The 16,070-nt window shown below is 37.8% G+C and overlaps 1 protein-coding gene across 1 annotated transcript; it reads left to right on the forward strand.

Moving 5' to 3' along the window:
• The first annotated feature begins 1,423 nt into the window (after positions 1–1,423).
• LOC143846746 (uncharacterized) lies at positions 1,424–15,043 on the forward strand. The gene is made up of 6 exons (XM_077355298.1): positions 1,424–1,603; positions 2,968–3,126; positions 4,249–4,416; positions 4,562–4,716; positions 13,405–13,574; positions 14,762–15,043. The coding sequence occupies exons 1-6, from the start codon at positions 1,519–1,521 to the stop codon at positions 14,820–14,822; spliced, it is 798 nt and encodes a 265-aa protein (XP_077211413.1). The 5' UTR covers positions 1,424–1,518; the 3' UTR covers positions 14,823–15,043.
• The last annotated feature ends 1,027 nt before the right edge of the window (positions 15,044–16,070 follow it).

The raw sequence follows: 16,070 nt of genomic DNA on the forward strand, positions 1-16,070 counted from the left end.
CCTTGAAAATGAAGAGGAAGTAGAATTTAAGCCATGCTGCAATTGTTTTGAGTTGAGTTCAAGGTTGATACACGTGTTGTAGAGATAAAGCTAATGAATGCACAGTTGGTAGGCACTGTAATTGATACCTTCAGCGACTCAGTTGTAGTCCAGATGACATGAGCCGAGCCCTAGGACGTTGGCTCTTTTTGGTTATATAGTCTTGGTATTTTCTTGGTCATGATGTTATAGTGTTTAGCCGCTACTGGGTGTCTATTGTTTTGCATTGTTTTTTCAAGTCATTCGGAAACAGCCTCTCTGCAAACCAGGGGTAAGGCTGCGTACATCTAGCCCTCCCAGACCTCGCAATGGCAGGAGCATTGGGCTGCCCTCATTGAATCATGTGTCTTGGTATTTTCTGAAGCTAGAGAAATATTCCTTTGTGAGTCAAATATATTAACTCCCTACCTAAATGGGCAAACTTTTATTGATGTATAGATAGTACGATGGAAGAACCACCCTTGATATTTGATCCAACAGCATCTTCTAAAAAAATAAGGATAGGATGATGAGTACAAGTTTGTACACTACTCATCATATAATTTATCCTTTCTTAGATCAGGTCTTGCTAATGACAATAATCAATTTTTCTTTTTCTTTTTCTTTTTCTTTTTGGGTCAGATAATAACTAAATATACGTACTCCTTTTTTAATCAAAGGATGTAACTTCATGTAAGTAATCAATCTGTATGGTTTAATGGTTATCCAAAATACCAAGGGTCCCGATCACCACGCCACATGTCATCATCTATGGACCCACAACTATGAGTAAGTAAAAAATTAATGAAAGTGTCCATCCATAAACTGTTGATCTAGACCGTTCATTGATGACCCACAAGAGGAGTGTCTTTTATGCTCTGTATGGTTGCCAGGTTTTTTTTTGGTCCCAGGAGTTATGTGGGAGAAAAAAATACCCTGGGAGATAGGTGGGAAAAAAAGAGTCCTGGAAGAATCCTGGTAAAATAAAAATCCCATGTTTGGTTATGTGGGAGAAAAAAAACCTTTGTTTGGTTGCTTGAACTGTTGGGTAGAAAAAAATTCTTCTCAAGCTTATTTTTGGTTCCTGAGTTTATTTTTGTTCCTGGGTTATCTTGGGATGGGATGAAAAGGCAATCATTACAAAAGTGGGACTAAAAAATTCACCCCACAAGTAATCATTACAAGAGTGGGATTAAAATAAACCTAGTGCCAAAAGGCAACCAAACATGGGATGGGACCAACATTTAACTTACTCTCCCACAAAACTCCCAGGAACAAAAAAAAACCCGGCAACCAAACATAGCATTAGGAAGACCCTAACAGTGACTTTCTTGTAAGCGTTTTCCTTTCCGTTAAAAACTCGTTGCTCAACTACCAACTTACCAAGTAGGTGTAACGTAAGCGCATCGTTCCCACGGCGTATGTTAGAATAAACCTATTCTTGATCTAACCCTTACTTTATGACTTTTTTGCAGAGTCTTCCCGAGACTGAGGAAGGAGATGGAGAAATGGCGTTTGCAGCTTTGTCTGATCCTCTCTCTATCACTTCTTACTTCAGCACTCTCGTTCAGTCTCCCTTCTCACGGTGAATCTTAAAAACCCTAACTTTTTCGATTTAATGCCCTAATTTTTGTCATTATCTCTCTCTTTTGCTATTACCCTTCCATTTAGAAAAATTCAATCTGTTGTTTTAATATGAAATTTGGATTTCTTATTCGGAGAGTCTTGTTAGCACTTCTGATTCCAATCTTGTTCATCGTAATTGGGAAATTAGAACTCAAGGTTTGACTTAGATTATTGCGTAAAAGATCAAGAAATTGTTTGTGACGCTGTGGAAATTGGGTCTTGAGATTGTCTTAGAAATTTTTTTCTTGCAGGGATTGTAATCAATGGTTTTAGGGCTACGTTTATTGTTTGGGAGTAAAATGAATAGGTAAAAGTGGAGCTTTTATTAAAAAACTTGCCGAATTATGGGCAAAATTGACTGGGGATTATTTAATATTGTGCAAGGTTATGAGCTTATCATCAGTGTGGTAGAAATATTGTGAGATTATAAAGCAACCCAAAAGAGGAGCTACATGTGCCATGTGTAGGCTATCCCTTAAAAAAAAGGGGGCCACACATGAGGGGGAGTGTTCAAGTATAAAAAATTAAATAACGCCATCTCCAACAACTTAAGCTTTTGGAGTAATTGGTAGTTTCACATGGAATCAGAGCAAAGGTCCTTGGTTCAAACCTCCTTGATAGTAAAACTCCCCAAGCAATGGCCAAACCCAAAAGAGGGGCCACATGTGCCACGTGTAGGCCAAACCTAAAGAGATGGGCCACACGTGAGGGGAAGTGTCAGTCTCAAAGAAACCACACCCCAAAGAAAGAAAAACGAAAGAGAAAACCATTTATCCAAAAACACTTCTAGATGGAAACTAACATTGGTGTATATCATCACATAAATTTTCTCATCGAACTTTTGGCCTGCAGACTAGTTAATGGTAGTATGGTACATTCTAGTTTCACCAAGGTTTCTCTTTCCTCTTTAGAAGATCGCCAAGAACAACAACCAGAAGCAGCAGTCTTTTCCTTTTCTTTTCTTTGTCATTTTGTATGAAACGAAGCATCACCAAGCGAATTCTTCATGAAGAGAATGATACCCCATAGCTGTTAGTAATCAGCCACAGGCTAGAAAAATGTTACCAGGCTCCTCAGTCAGATTGTGCAGAATGGAAAGAATTTATTGTCATCTTAATCGTTAATTTATTGTTTTAATTATACAAAGGTAACTTATTTGATAAAAGAGTTTTGTCACTCTTTCTGAACATTAGCAAAAAGAGAGGCCCCATAAAAAAAATCGATTAATTGTTATATGCACCTCGGTATTATTTCTTTTTCCCAGTTATCCTGAGTAATTTTCTGATTGGATAATTAGTTCAACAGTGCATTTTTGAATTGTAGGATGCTATTGGACCGAGTCGTGCCAAAGCAAATGGATTGGAGGATGTGGCACTGGTCATGTCATCATTGATCAGTCCAGTGACTGCAATGGGCTCTGCCCAGAGTCAAAATATCCGCCATGCCTTCCTTTTTATACCCATTTCCATTGCTGCAAGCCAGGTCAGTAAAATTCACCTGCTTTTATCATGAAGCTATATCGGGTTGGCATTGTCTATGTTTGAAGCATATATAGTTGTTTGACTAGTCCAAAATTCTACCATAGGATTTGTTCATTGATGCTGTCTCCTGATCATATTGGCATCTGTTATCAAAATGTTCACCATATGTAGACAAACGATGCTTCCATTTACAATGGATATAATTTAAAAGATTCTTTACTGTTTAATTTCTTCTGCAATAGTTTCTTGATATTATCCGGATAAAAATGTCAACTTTTGGTATTATCCCACGGAGTGCCTAAGACGGTTAATTCCTGAAAACAATATTTGTCACCATGTGTTGAGGAGTATCCAAGCATCGGCACCGTAAATGATTGTTAGATATTTCCAGATTCCTCTCTTTCATTCTCCCCTACTTTTGTACTTGCACATTGTCATATCCATGCTTCTTCACTTGGTGCTTATTTCCATTTTTTTTCATGTTTAATTTGCCAGTTCACTTTTTTATTTTCGTTCTGCTCGCTCACAATATTATTTTGCGTGGTTTTGGTCAATTATGTTCAGTACCATGGTATCAAGATGGGTAAATAGAATAGGCTTACTTTAATCTTTTACGTGTCAGACCTTGATCAATTAGTCTTAGTCAACATTAAGCAATGCCAGATATTTCTGAGAATTCATGTCTTCTAACCGCAAGGTAATATTGGTGTGAATTGAATAGTTCTACTTTAATATTTTCCACGTCAGACCTTAATCAATTAGTCTTAGTCAACATTTCACCTGGTCCAAAGAGTATTGCTGTTTTTTGACCTCAGTTAAGAACAACATTTTGCAAGCCTTGCATGTGTCTCATGAATCATGATATAGTTATGGTTTTCTTGAAAAGAAGTTGGTACTGGTAGGTACCATGTGCCCTCCAGCAGAGATATTGTGCTTGTAGCATGATTTCATGGTATGTATTGCTGTTAAAAGAGAACAAGTGCATAAAGGTGATAAGACATAATGGAATCATTGTTATATTGACAGGGTCTTATTACACATCTTTTTAAATTTTAAGTGGCATGTATTTGATCCGATTTTCCCCCATTCTTACATCTTTTCTTCTCTGCTTTTTCTTGAGCAGAAAGTCCAAAGGTAACAGATAGGTGTTCAAAATGCAAGAACAGGGTAGACTATGGCGATGAGTACATATGTTGCACCGACTGCTCAGATCCTTATCTTACTGATAAGAATACCAAATTGGGTTACTGCAAGACTGGTGCGGAGCTTGCCTTGCAGTTAAAACCACGAGGTGCTTCTACCGTTCAACTTATTATGCTCTTTTACTGCAGTCAAATGTTTCCGAGGTTATTCTAATAGAGGGCATTATGCAGACATCTTGTTTTGATGATTGGGAATTTTTGAAGCCTTCTGATATAGTGCTCTTGGGCTTACAGAAGTTTTCAAATGGATTGCTGGGCCACGGATGAGGTGTTCTTCCCCATGTGATGGTGGAGTTCGGTATAGAGATGTGGGTTGTTTTGGAAGTATCGAAGATATATCTATCACATCATATCCAGTAGATGATAGTATGTGTTCTGAGGAAGAAATGGTAAGCAAAACAGATCATGGTAATTCAAGATTTTTGTATTGATATGTGATAATTATTTTCTTTCATCTATTGATTTCCATGTTATTATCTCTTATTCCCCTCATTTTCTTACCTCATTCTTCTTCAACCAGCTACAACAGAAATTATGAAATTACGCTTGTTTTTATAGATCCAGATTGATAATACAGATAGGGAAATGGTATCCACAGCCCCTTCTTTTGATAATAACACTCCGTACATCCATTATTTGGATTGGTTGTTGAGAGCATCTTGAAAATTGTAACATCCTTTCGAAGATTATTAGAAAAGTGCACAGTCAGGAATGAAGTGCCCCTGAATTGAAACGAGGGTTGCAGTTATCAATTCCGTAAAGATAACCTTAACATTCCACCGCAGGTAGTCCTTGAAGTATACTTCCCAATTTAGTATCGTTGTAGAATTTATGTTTGCTAACCGCCGATGACTTTTGTGCTGAACAAGGAAAAGAAGGGTGTTATTTCTTTTATATGTTATGTTGGTGTATAGAACTACTAATTATATTATTTTATTTTCTGATTGGCAAACAAAGAACTTTATTATGTAAATTGCAAATACTTAAAGCAGAGGAGCCGGGTCCTACAAAAAAGAAACTAGACTGAATGCTATAGATATTGCCATCAACTGAATATTGATACAAGTCGAACCAAATTTGCAAATCCCAACTCGTATATTCGGCTTGTTTACAACCAATATGATTTGCCTTCCTCTGAGTGTGGACTTAGGTTTTCATCATCGTTTCTTTTCCTAATTGTTATGAATCACTCTTTCTACATGATTTTTTTTGTGTGTGTGGTGTTTGCCTTCGTGGTTTATATTTGCATGCTCAATTTTCTAATTTTTATGCAGGGGTTTTTTGACAAGAAATGGAGAAGCTCTCTGTAAAAATGAAAATGGCGTTAAAAGGCCTGTTTACGGGTTTTTGCAAAACTTTTCCGTATTTGCTAAAAGAGTAATGTTGTTTGAAATTTGCCAAGCAAAAGACAGAAATACCCTTTAGTCCCAAACGGCAAAAAACTCAAACTCTATTCTATTTCTCATATACTTACAAGAGAGAGAGAGAGAGAGAGAGAGAGAGAGAGAGAGGATATTGCCATAATAGATTAGTAATAATAGATTGTTAGCAATAATTGGTGATTGCAACAATAACATGCCATAACTGTTAGTGTATTTTCAAAATAAAATAGCTTTGACAAGTATTTTCAAAGAAAAGTACCTTTGTTTTGTAAAAGTTGTTGCTTTTAAGAAAGAGAATAAGGTAGCTTTGACTAGATAGTCCCACATCGGTGAGGCAAAAAGTAAGAGAGAGGTGTATATAGCTTTTACCACTTCTCTCTATTACTTTATCGCACAATGGTTTTAGCCATTGGGTGGACCCGTGGGACGGTGCAACACACCGTTCGCGCACACGCGGCGTGGGCAATGGGCTATAAGGCGCTAGTGGTGCACTTTGCACAACCGCATCGTCGCAAGGAGCAATTGAAGCACTTTAAATTTTTCTAGATTAGATATGGATCGTTCATTGGTTTGGCCTCGGTAGGTCGATCGGCTCGGGGTCGGTCGAATTGGGTCGGTCAATCAAAATGGCTTGAGGGCTCGGATCCGAAGGATGACCGAACCGTCGCTCTGAGGGCTCGGACTCGTGGGATGACCGAACCGTCGGACCAGTGCACTCTAACGGCTAGTGTCGTAGCGGGTGCGATCCGAGGCGTCGGATCGTGTGTAACGACTAGTAGTGATTGGTGTGATGACGACCGTTGGATTGTGTCCCATTGTCCCAATGATCATGAGCCCAAAGTGTGTGATCTGCACCGTAGATGATCGATCTAGCGGTGACGGGGCTGGAGGGAGCTTTTACACAAACCAACAGTCACTCCAGGATCGATCTGGACCGTAGAGTCACGAATGGGCGCGATCTAATGGCCAGAATCGAACCCGCTCTGAACATGTGCTTTGTAATGATGCAAATTAAACAGAAATGGTGCTAGAAACTCTATAAAAATAGTAGAATCGGTTCATTGCAAATACAATACGAAATACACTTGTGGGACTTCTATTTAGACAATTTCCAAAGCAATTTTTCTCTTGAAAGCCTCTCTAAACTACTGTTCTAAAATTATATTCAAATATACTGTTTTCTGCAGAAACAGTAACTTGCATCTCAAATACTTGTTCCTTCCAAAGGTGATTCTTAGGTTTGTTTTCGCTTTGTGCAAAGCGTCAACAAACATCTCGGTGGAGATTACACCGGGCTTCATTGTATCTTGGAGACAAATCCGTGGTACCCCTTGCGCACTTACTTGTGGGGGCGAATATTGTCTTAAGGAAAGCGACACCGCGCCTTGAAGCATCTTTTTTCTTCTCTATTTCCCCATCTACAGCAGACATTTCCAACAATCTTAAGACAATATATGTTAGAGATCCTCATAGCGCAATCAGTGAAGCAGATGACCCAAGACTTTGTGAAGTTGGAACGCTTCAACAAAGGCAATTTCAAGAGATGGTAGAAGAAAGTTCACTTTATTCTCACCACTCTCAAAGTGGTGTACGTTCTGACTATACCAAAACCAGCAGAAGTGGAAAATGAGACACTTGCCCAAGCCCGTAAAATAAAGTGGGATCAAGATGACTACTTGTGCAAAGGCCACATCATAAATGTCATGACAGACATCTATCAAAGCATGAATTGGCAAGTGCACTTTGGTCGGCTTTGGAGGCGAAATATCTTGCGAAAAATGCCGGCGCTAAGAAATTCATTGTAAGTCATTTTTTGGATTATAAAATGACAGATGATAAGTTGGTAGTGGATCAAATTAATGAGTTCCAACATATCATCAGTCAAGTACGTCAACAAGGGGTTAACCTTGATGATTCTGTGATCATTCCTTCAATCATTGACAAATAACCACCATTATGGAAAGACTTTAGAAAAAGTATAAAACATAAAAAAGAAGAAGAAGGAAATGACTCTTGAAGATTTGATTCAAACCCTCCAAGTTGAGGACGAATCAAGGTTTCGAGACAGCAAAGATGATATTGCTAATCTGTCCTCTAAAGTCCATATGGTGGAAGTTGCCAATGTAACAGACCCCCCTACTAAACTTTGGAAAGGTAATATGAAGAGAAAAGTTTGTTGTCATGATATCTGATGTTAATTTCCTCGAAGGAGAAGATGCATGGTGGATTGACTCGGGCGCTACAAAGCATGTTTGCAAAGATAGAAGCGCATTCTCGATTTATTTACCGGTTGAAGATGAGAGTGTTCTCTACATGAGAAACTCTTCAACTGCAGAAGTCAAAGGCAAAGGGCAAGTGGAACTTGAATTCACTTCCGGAAAAGTCATCACTTTTATCGATGTATACCATGTACCTGATGTTAGGAAGAATCTTGTTTCTGGTAGCCTTCTTAACAAGAATGGCTTTAAACTTGTATTTGAGTCCAACAAGTTTGTACTTTCTAAGGGCGAGACATTTGTAGGAAAATTATATATGTATGAGGGAATGTTTAAGATGAACATCAATAAAGTGTATGTTTCTGTTTACATGGTTGATTCTCTTACTTTATGGTACGATAGATTAGGACATGTTAACTTTAGGAAAATGCATGACATGGTAAAGTTAGAGTTAATTCCTAAATGTGATATATGGTAGATAAATGTAAGATTTGCATGCAAATTAAGATGGTTACCAAACCATTCCCTAATGTAGAAAGATCTACCATTTTACTTCAGTTAATACATAGTAATGTGTGTGATCTGCATGGCACTCCTACAAGAGGAGGCAAAAAGTATTTTGTAACTTTTATAGATGATTTTCAAAATGCTGTTATGTATATTTGTTAGGCCATAAAGATGAAGTCTTAGATAAATTTAAGACCTACATACAAGAAGTAGAAAATCAATGCGAGTCTAAGATTAAGTGTCTTAGATTCGATAGGGGTGGTCAATACCAATTTCCCGATTTTTGTGAAATTGAAGGTATAATCCATGAATATTCCGCTTCTTATACACCGCAATAGAATGGTGTTGCGGACAGGAAGAATAAGACTTTAATGAAAATGGTTAATTCCATGTTAGTCAATTCTGGATTAAATAAGGGATTTTGGGGTGAAGCCTTGTTAACAGCTTGTCATATCCTAAATAGAATACCTAATAAGAAAACCAATGTAACCCCCTATGAACTTTGAAAAAAGAGGAAGCCTAACTTAGGATATCTTAAAGTTTGGGGTTGTAGAGCCATTGTCCAAGTACCCAAACCCAAGAATGGTGGTCTGTGGAGGCTTTCTCTTCTCATCAATTAGATTTTGGTCATAGCCAGGGATGAAGACATTTCATTTTCAGATTTCTAGAATGGCCAATGAGGTGGCCAATTCCCTTGCTTAAAGGGGAGCTTGTAGTGATGAGTTGTATGTGGTCCAACCTCTCCCCTGATTTTTATTTTTATTTTTTTCTTTGATAAATCTCTCTATCAGTTTCAGAAGTTCCCTTTCTCCATACTCGCATAACTTGTTGATCTGATCAATGTGCCACAAAGGATTGAAATTTTGTAGTTACGTCTTTTATTTCAGTTAATAAATTTTGTTGTTTTATCTTTACCTTTTTTATACAAATTCATGGCAGGCGGGTACCAAAATTCTATGTCCTCTCTCCGACATAGATTATATTAACAATACAATCGTGCCGGAATTGACATGAAACGGGGGAAATGGGACCTCCGGAAGAAGGGAAGTTTAAGTTGAATTTTGATGCATCTACAAAGCTTAATGTTAAAATATATGGAACTATTAAATCTGGAATTGGAGGGGTGCTGAGAGACTGGAAGTTTAAGTTAACTTTAGGAATATGTGGTTTGACTGATGTTATTATTGAAGGGAACCACAAAAATCTTATAGAATGGCTTCAAGGATCTAACCTTCCCATGCACAAACAACCCTATTTCGAGATCATTCCAAAGATCCAAGAGTTAGAAGCATTTGAATCTTACCGTATCAACAAGATATGGAGAGACTTCAACACATATTCAATACCTCTTTCTCCTGACTTCCTTTTCTTGGGTTTGGGTACTTGGACAATGGTTCTACAACGCCGAACTTTAAGATATCCTAAGTTAGGCTTCCTCTTTTTTCAAAGTTCATAGGGGGTTATATTGGTTTTTTTATTAGGTATTCTATTTAGGATGTGACAAGCTGTTAACAAGGCTTCACCCCAAAATCTCTTATTTAATCCAGAATTGACTAACATGGAATTAACCATTTCCATTATAGTCATATTCTTCCTTTCCGCAACATCATTCTATTGCGGTGTATAAGTAGCGGAATATTTCTGGATTATTACCTTCAATTTCACAAAAATCGGGAAATTAGTATTCACCACCCCTATCGGATCTAAGAAACTTAATCTTAAACTCGCATTGGTTTTCTACTTCTAGTTTGTAGGTCTTAAATTTATCTAAGACTTCATCTTTACTTTTTGGCTTAACAAATATACATAGCAGTATTTTGAAAATCATCTTTTTGCCTCCTCTTGTAGGAGTGCCATGTAGATCACAGATATCACTATGTATTAGCTGAAGTAAAATGGTAGATCTTTCTACATTAGGGAATGGTTTGGTAACCATCTTAATTTGCATGCAAATCTTACATTTATCTACCATATTTTCATCACATTTAGGAATTAACTCTAACTTTACCATATCATGCATTTTCGTAAAGTTAACATGTCATAATCTATCGTGCCATAAAGTAAGAGAATCAACCATGTAAACAAAAACATTCACTTTATTGATGTTTCATCACATTTAGGAATTAACTCTAACTTTACCATATCATGCATTTTCCTAAAGTTAACATGTCATAATCTATCGTGCCATAAAGTAAGAGAATCAACCATGTAAACAAAAACATTCACTTTATTGATGTTCATCTTAAACATTCCCTCATACATATATCATTTTCCTACAAATGTCCCGCCCTTGGAAAGTACAAACTTGTTGGACTCAAATACAAGTTTAAAGCCATTCTTGTTAAGAAGGCTACCAGAAACAAGATTCTTCCTAACATCTGGTACATGGTATACATCAGTAAGAGTGATGACTTTTCCCGAAGTGAATTCAAGTTTCACTTTCCCTTTGCCTTTGACTTTTGCAGTTGAAGAGTTTCTCATGTAGAGAACACTCTCATCTTCGACCGGTACATAAATCGAGAATGCGCATCTATCTTTGCAAACATGCTTTGTAGCGCCCGAGTCAATCCACCATGCATCTTCTCCTTCGAGGAAATTAACCTCGGATATCATGGCAACAAACTTTTCTCTTCCGATTACCTTTCCAAGGTTTAGTAGGGGGTCTGTTACATTGGCAACTTCCACCATATGGACTTTAGATGACAGATTAGCAATATCATCTTTGTTGTCTCGAAGCCTTGATTCTTCCTCAACTTAGAGGGTTTGAATCAAATCTTCAAGAGTCATTTCCTCTTTTTTATGTTTTAGACTTTTTCTAAAGTCTTTCCATAATGGTGATAATTTGTCAATGATTGAAGGAATGATAACAGAATCATCAAGGTTAACCCCTTGTTGATGTACTTGACTGATGATATGTTGGGTCTCATGAATTTGATCCATTACTAATTTATCATCTGTCATTTTATAATCCAAAAAATGACTTACAACGAATTTCTTGGCGCCGACATTTTTCGCAAGATATTTTGCTTCCAAAGACGTCCAAAGTGCACTTGCCAATTCCATGCTTTGATAGATGTCGGAAAGTTCGTCTGTCATGGCATTTAGGATGTGGCATTTGCACAAGTAGTCATCTTGATCCCACTTTATTCTTTTACGGGCTTGGGCGAGTGTCTCATTTTCCACTTCTACCGATTTTGGTGTAGTTAGAACGTACACCACTTTGAGAGGTGAGAATGAAGTGAACATTTTTCTGCCGTCTCTTGAAATTGCCTTTGTTGAAGCGTTCCAACTTCACAAAATCTTGGGTCATCTGCTTCACTGATTGCGCCATGAGGATCTCTAACAAATATTGTCTTAAGATTGTTGGAAATGTCTGCTGTGGATGGGGAAATAGAGAAGAAAAAAGATGCTTTAAGGCCCGATGTTGCTTTCCTTAAGACAATATTTGCCCCCACCAGTAAGTGCGCAAGGGGTACCACGAATTTGTCTCCAAGATACAATAAAGCCCGGTGTAATCTCCACCAAGATGTATGTTGACGCTTTGCACAAAGCGAAAACAAACCCAAAAATCACCTTTGGAAGGAATAAGTATTTGAGATGCAAGTTATTGTTTCTGCATAAAACAGTATACTTGAATGTAGTTTAGAGAGGCTTTCAAGAGAAAAATTGCTTTGGAAATTGTCTAAATAGAAGTCCAACAAGTGTATTCCATATTGTATTTGCAATGGATCAATTCTACTATTTTTATAGAGTTTCTAGCACCCTTTCTGTTTAATTTGCACCTTTACAGAGCACCTGTTCAGAGCGGGTTTGATTCTGGCCGTTAGATCGCGCCCATCCGCGACTCTACGGTCCAGATCGATCCTGGAGTGACTGTTGGTGTGTAAAACCTCTTTCCAGCCCTGTAACCAATAGATCGATTATCTACAATGTAGATCGCACACTTTGGGCTCATGACCGTTGGGACAATGGGACACAATCCAATGGTCGTCATCACACCCAATCACTACTAGTCGTTACACATGATCCGACGCCTCCATTCGCACCCACTACTACACTAGCCGTTGGAGTGCACTGGGTCGACGGTTCGGTCATCCCACGAGTCTGAGCCCTTAGACCGACGGTTCGGTCCTCCTTCGGGTCCGAGCCCTCAAGCTATTCTGACTGACCGACCCCGAGCCGACCGACCTACCTACCGAGGCCGAACCAATGAACGGTCCAGATCTAATCTGGAAAAATTTAAGTGCTCCAATTGCTCTTTGCGACGATGCGGTCGTGCAAAATGCACCACTAGCGTCCTATAGCACATTGCCCACGCCGCGCGTGCCCGAACAGTGCGTTGCACCGTTCCGCGGGTCCACCCAATGGCTAAAACCATTGTGCAATAAAGTAATAGAGAGAAGTAGTAAAAGCTATATAAACCTCTCTCTTACTTTTTTCCTCAGCGATGTGGGACTATCTAGTCAAAGCTACCTTATTCTCTTTCTTAAAAGCAACCACTTTTACAAAACAAAGGTACTTTTCTTTGAAAATACTTTTCAAAAGCTATTTTATTTTGAAAATACACTAACAGTTATGGCATGTGATTGTTGCAATCACCAATTATTGCCAATAATCTATTATTACTAATCTATTATGGCAATATCCTCTCTCTCTCTCTCTCTCTCTCTCTCTCTCTCTCTCTCTCTCTCGTAAGTATATGGGAAATAGAATAGAGTTTGAGCTTTTTTGCCATTTGGGACTAAAGGGCATTTCTGTCTTTTACTCAGCAAATTTCAAACAATGTTACTCTTTTAGCAAATACGGAAAAGTTATGCAAAAACCCTCGATCCCGTGATCTACAACTTAGGATTTTCAGTATCCCCTGTATAAAAATATTGAAATGTGCCTAAATTTGAGTGTCAAAACTTTAATATGTAAGGGTACGTTTTCTCTTTCCTAATTATTGTCATCTTACTTAATTATGTGGCAGCCTACAAGACAGGAGGCCTGTAATTTGACAAGCTGTGAAGCTTTAAGTGAGGACAACCCAATCGCAAGCAAACGTACTAGAATGTCAGCTTGGTTGGTTGCGTTACTTGTCCTTCTTGGGATTGTAGCAATTGGCAGTCTTGGGTTTGCCGGTTACATATTTTACAAGAGGTAATTTCCAACGTAAATATCTAATTAATCAAGGATTATGTTTACTTTCTTCTCTTTATAATATACTGAAATGATTAAATGTCACTTAACTGTATAGTCTTGTATGTGCTTGGTCGTGCCACACTGCCATCTTTTGTAGGCATCCCTATTAACAAAAATTTGCAGTTCTATGGAAATATATGAGCGATAATCTACGGTCACTCTCCCGTGAGTGACTGGAAGTTCAATATTTACCAGTTTAATCATTAAATTTTGTGTCATGTTGAAAGTTTTTCATATTAACTTGATTTTGGAGCAGCACTAGGCAAGCTCCAAGCAACAAGTTGAAACTCTGTGTTTGTTTACGATCAATGTTTCCTTTCACGCGGTTGATTGGACTTGGAAATGGAAAAGCAGGTTTCTGACCATTGATATGAAGAACCAGAACAAAAATTCAGATTCCTGAAAGAACACATTGGCCCTAACAGAAACAATATTGTGATTATTTAGCCTTTGCATTATTATTTAGGGGCCGTTTGGATACACGGATTTTAGAATCCTTCACTTCTTCAAAATTGTAGATGGGAGACGAGACAAGAAAGAGACGAGCTGCCGTTTTTTTTTTTTTTTCGCCCTTATTTCCGCCAGCAAGAGAGCAGCAGATTGTCCCATGTTCCCAGGTTTTAAAAATCTCAGGATGTGGGAGGGAATTCTAAAACCTGGATTTCTTACTTAAAATCCAAGAAATGCTGTCAGGACAGCAGACAACAGCTTGATCATTAATCCTCTTTTCAAACTAAAACCTGGATTCTAAAATCCGCATATCCAAACGGCCCCTTAGTTTCTTCCCCATGTATTTCAATCTCAATTTTCTGAGCTGCCTTGTTGACCTTATTAATTTTAATAAGAAGAGTAAATTGATGATTGCATGGCTATTAATTGTCTTCTGGATACTTTGCAAACAATGGTCACGGTTTCCTATTCCCTATTTAACAGTAGCATATTCAGACAATTTCATTATAGAAAACAGTAAGATATTTTTAGTTGAACGTGGTAGCAAATTGTGAACTTCTGTTCATTTGCCTGCATATCCAGCTTTCTGGTGATCTAAGATGGGTTTTAAGTTTAATAAACTGCTTCTATAACTGTTATAATTGATTCATATATGACCCAAAATCTTAATAATCTCTCTGTTATGTTGCTAACAGGAGAAGCTCAACTCAAAGTGGCTTCGTATATATCATGTTAGAAGGATATTCAAATTCTTGAGAACTAGATTCTTTTGCAGCCATTTCAAGATTGAGATTTGTTTGCACTCGAGAGTGGGTGGGCAGGGGGTGCTGTATGATTTTTTCAGAGATTAGCATTGGTATGACATGAACTGTAATGTGCTGCCTCAACCTCAGTTGTATGAAACTGAATTATTTTTCATGTTAGAATTGTCTGGTATTTGAGTATAACTGTGGAAGAGCTTTCCAAGTATTTCTTCATATCATTAGTCTCTATTTGAATTTAATGATGGTAAGTAATCAGGGGTGTGACTTGGGTTGGGGCGAATTCAGGTTGTGCGTTTTCCATAAAATCGGGTTGGTTCGGTTTGTTTCCAACTCATTTTTTCATAAAAGCTCAACCCAACCTGACCCAAGTTGCACCCCTAATGTTTTTTCGAAAAGAGAATTTGATTCCGCCCTAACCCAACCCAAATACAAGGTAAAAGCCCAACCCAATGAAACGCAAATACACAAATTGACGCGGACTGTAGGCTTTTCTCAATCAAGAAAAGTATAAGAATATGAAAAATATGCAGGACTCCTGCATACCCTTCAAGATCCAATTTGGAGCAGAATCCGAGTAATCTGTTGGGTTTAACACGATTAGTCGATAATGATCTCCCAATGTTACTTCCAATTTCTCTTTTCTTTTCTTTTTTCCATTCATCGTCACTTTTTTTTTTTTTGAAAATTCTTCAAAAAGTCCAAAAATAAGTAGTGTTGAAAATTTTGAAGGCCTAGAAAAACATTAACGTTGCAGATGTTTAGGGAAAATGAATTTAAATATTAAGTTCTTTAGTCCGTGTGTTATTATTTTAAATGCTTTTATGTATTAAGTTCTTCAGCCCATGTTTTATTGTTTTCTTACATTAGCGACACAGTTGCCACTAATTTTCTTTATTTATTTGATTCATTAAACTAACCACATAAGAAAGTGGATGCGAAAGAAACATGTTAAAAAAACTGAGCTGTTTTATGGTAAATATACTTGATTTCTTTGGAAATACATTAACCTAGAGAAGAGCAAGTCGAAGCTACTTGTATGATAATTCAAACCATTCATCTGCTGAGCCCCATCGGGGTTTATTTATCTTTGGATAGATATATACAATACAACTACAAACAGGGTAGCTAGCCAATCCAAAGAACAGCTTATCCAAGAATGGCCCAATTGGGGGTGTCAGATGATTACCTAAGAGGCTAATAGCCCATCCGCAACAGAACCAAACATCTTAAATCCTTGGAT

The sequence above is a fragment of the Tasmannia lanceolata genome, unplaced genomic scaffold (assembly GCF_043159265.1).
Source record: "Tasmannia lanceolata isolate RefF3 unplaced genomic scaffold, GAP_Taslan_0.1 ptg000003l, whole genome shotgun sequence".
In the NCBI taxonomy this organism is placed as follows: domain Eukaryota; kingdom Viridiplantae; phylum Streptophyta; class Magnoliopsida; order Canellales; family Winteraceae; genus Tasmannia; species Tasmannia lanceolata.

What these genes read in the sequence shown, in the direction of transcription:
- LOC143846746 (XM_077355298.1), top strand. Translation starts at nt 1,519, where the DNA reads ATGGAGAAATGGCGTTTGCAGCTTTGTCTGATCCTCTCTCTATCACTT. An exon ending in GTTCAGTCTCCCTTCTCACG is followed by an intron (nt 1,604 to 2,967) that starts GTGAATCTTAAA and finishes TTTGAATTGTAG; the next exon opens with GATGCTATTGGACCGAGTCG. An exon ending in GGTTACATATTTTACAAGAG is followed by an intron (nt 13,575 to 14,761) that starts GTAATTTCCAAC and finishes TGTTGCTAACAG; the next exon opens with GAGAAGCTCAACTCAAAGTG.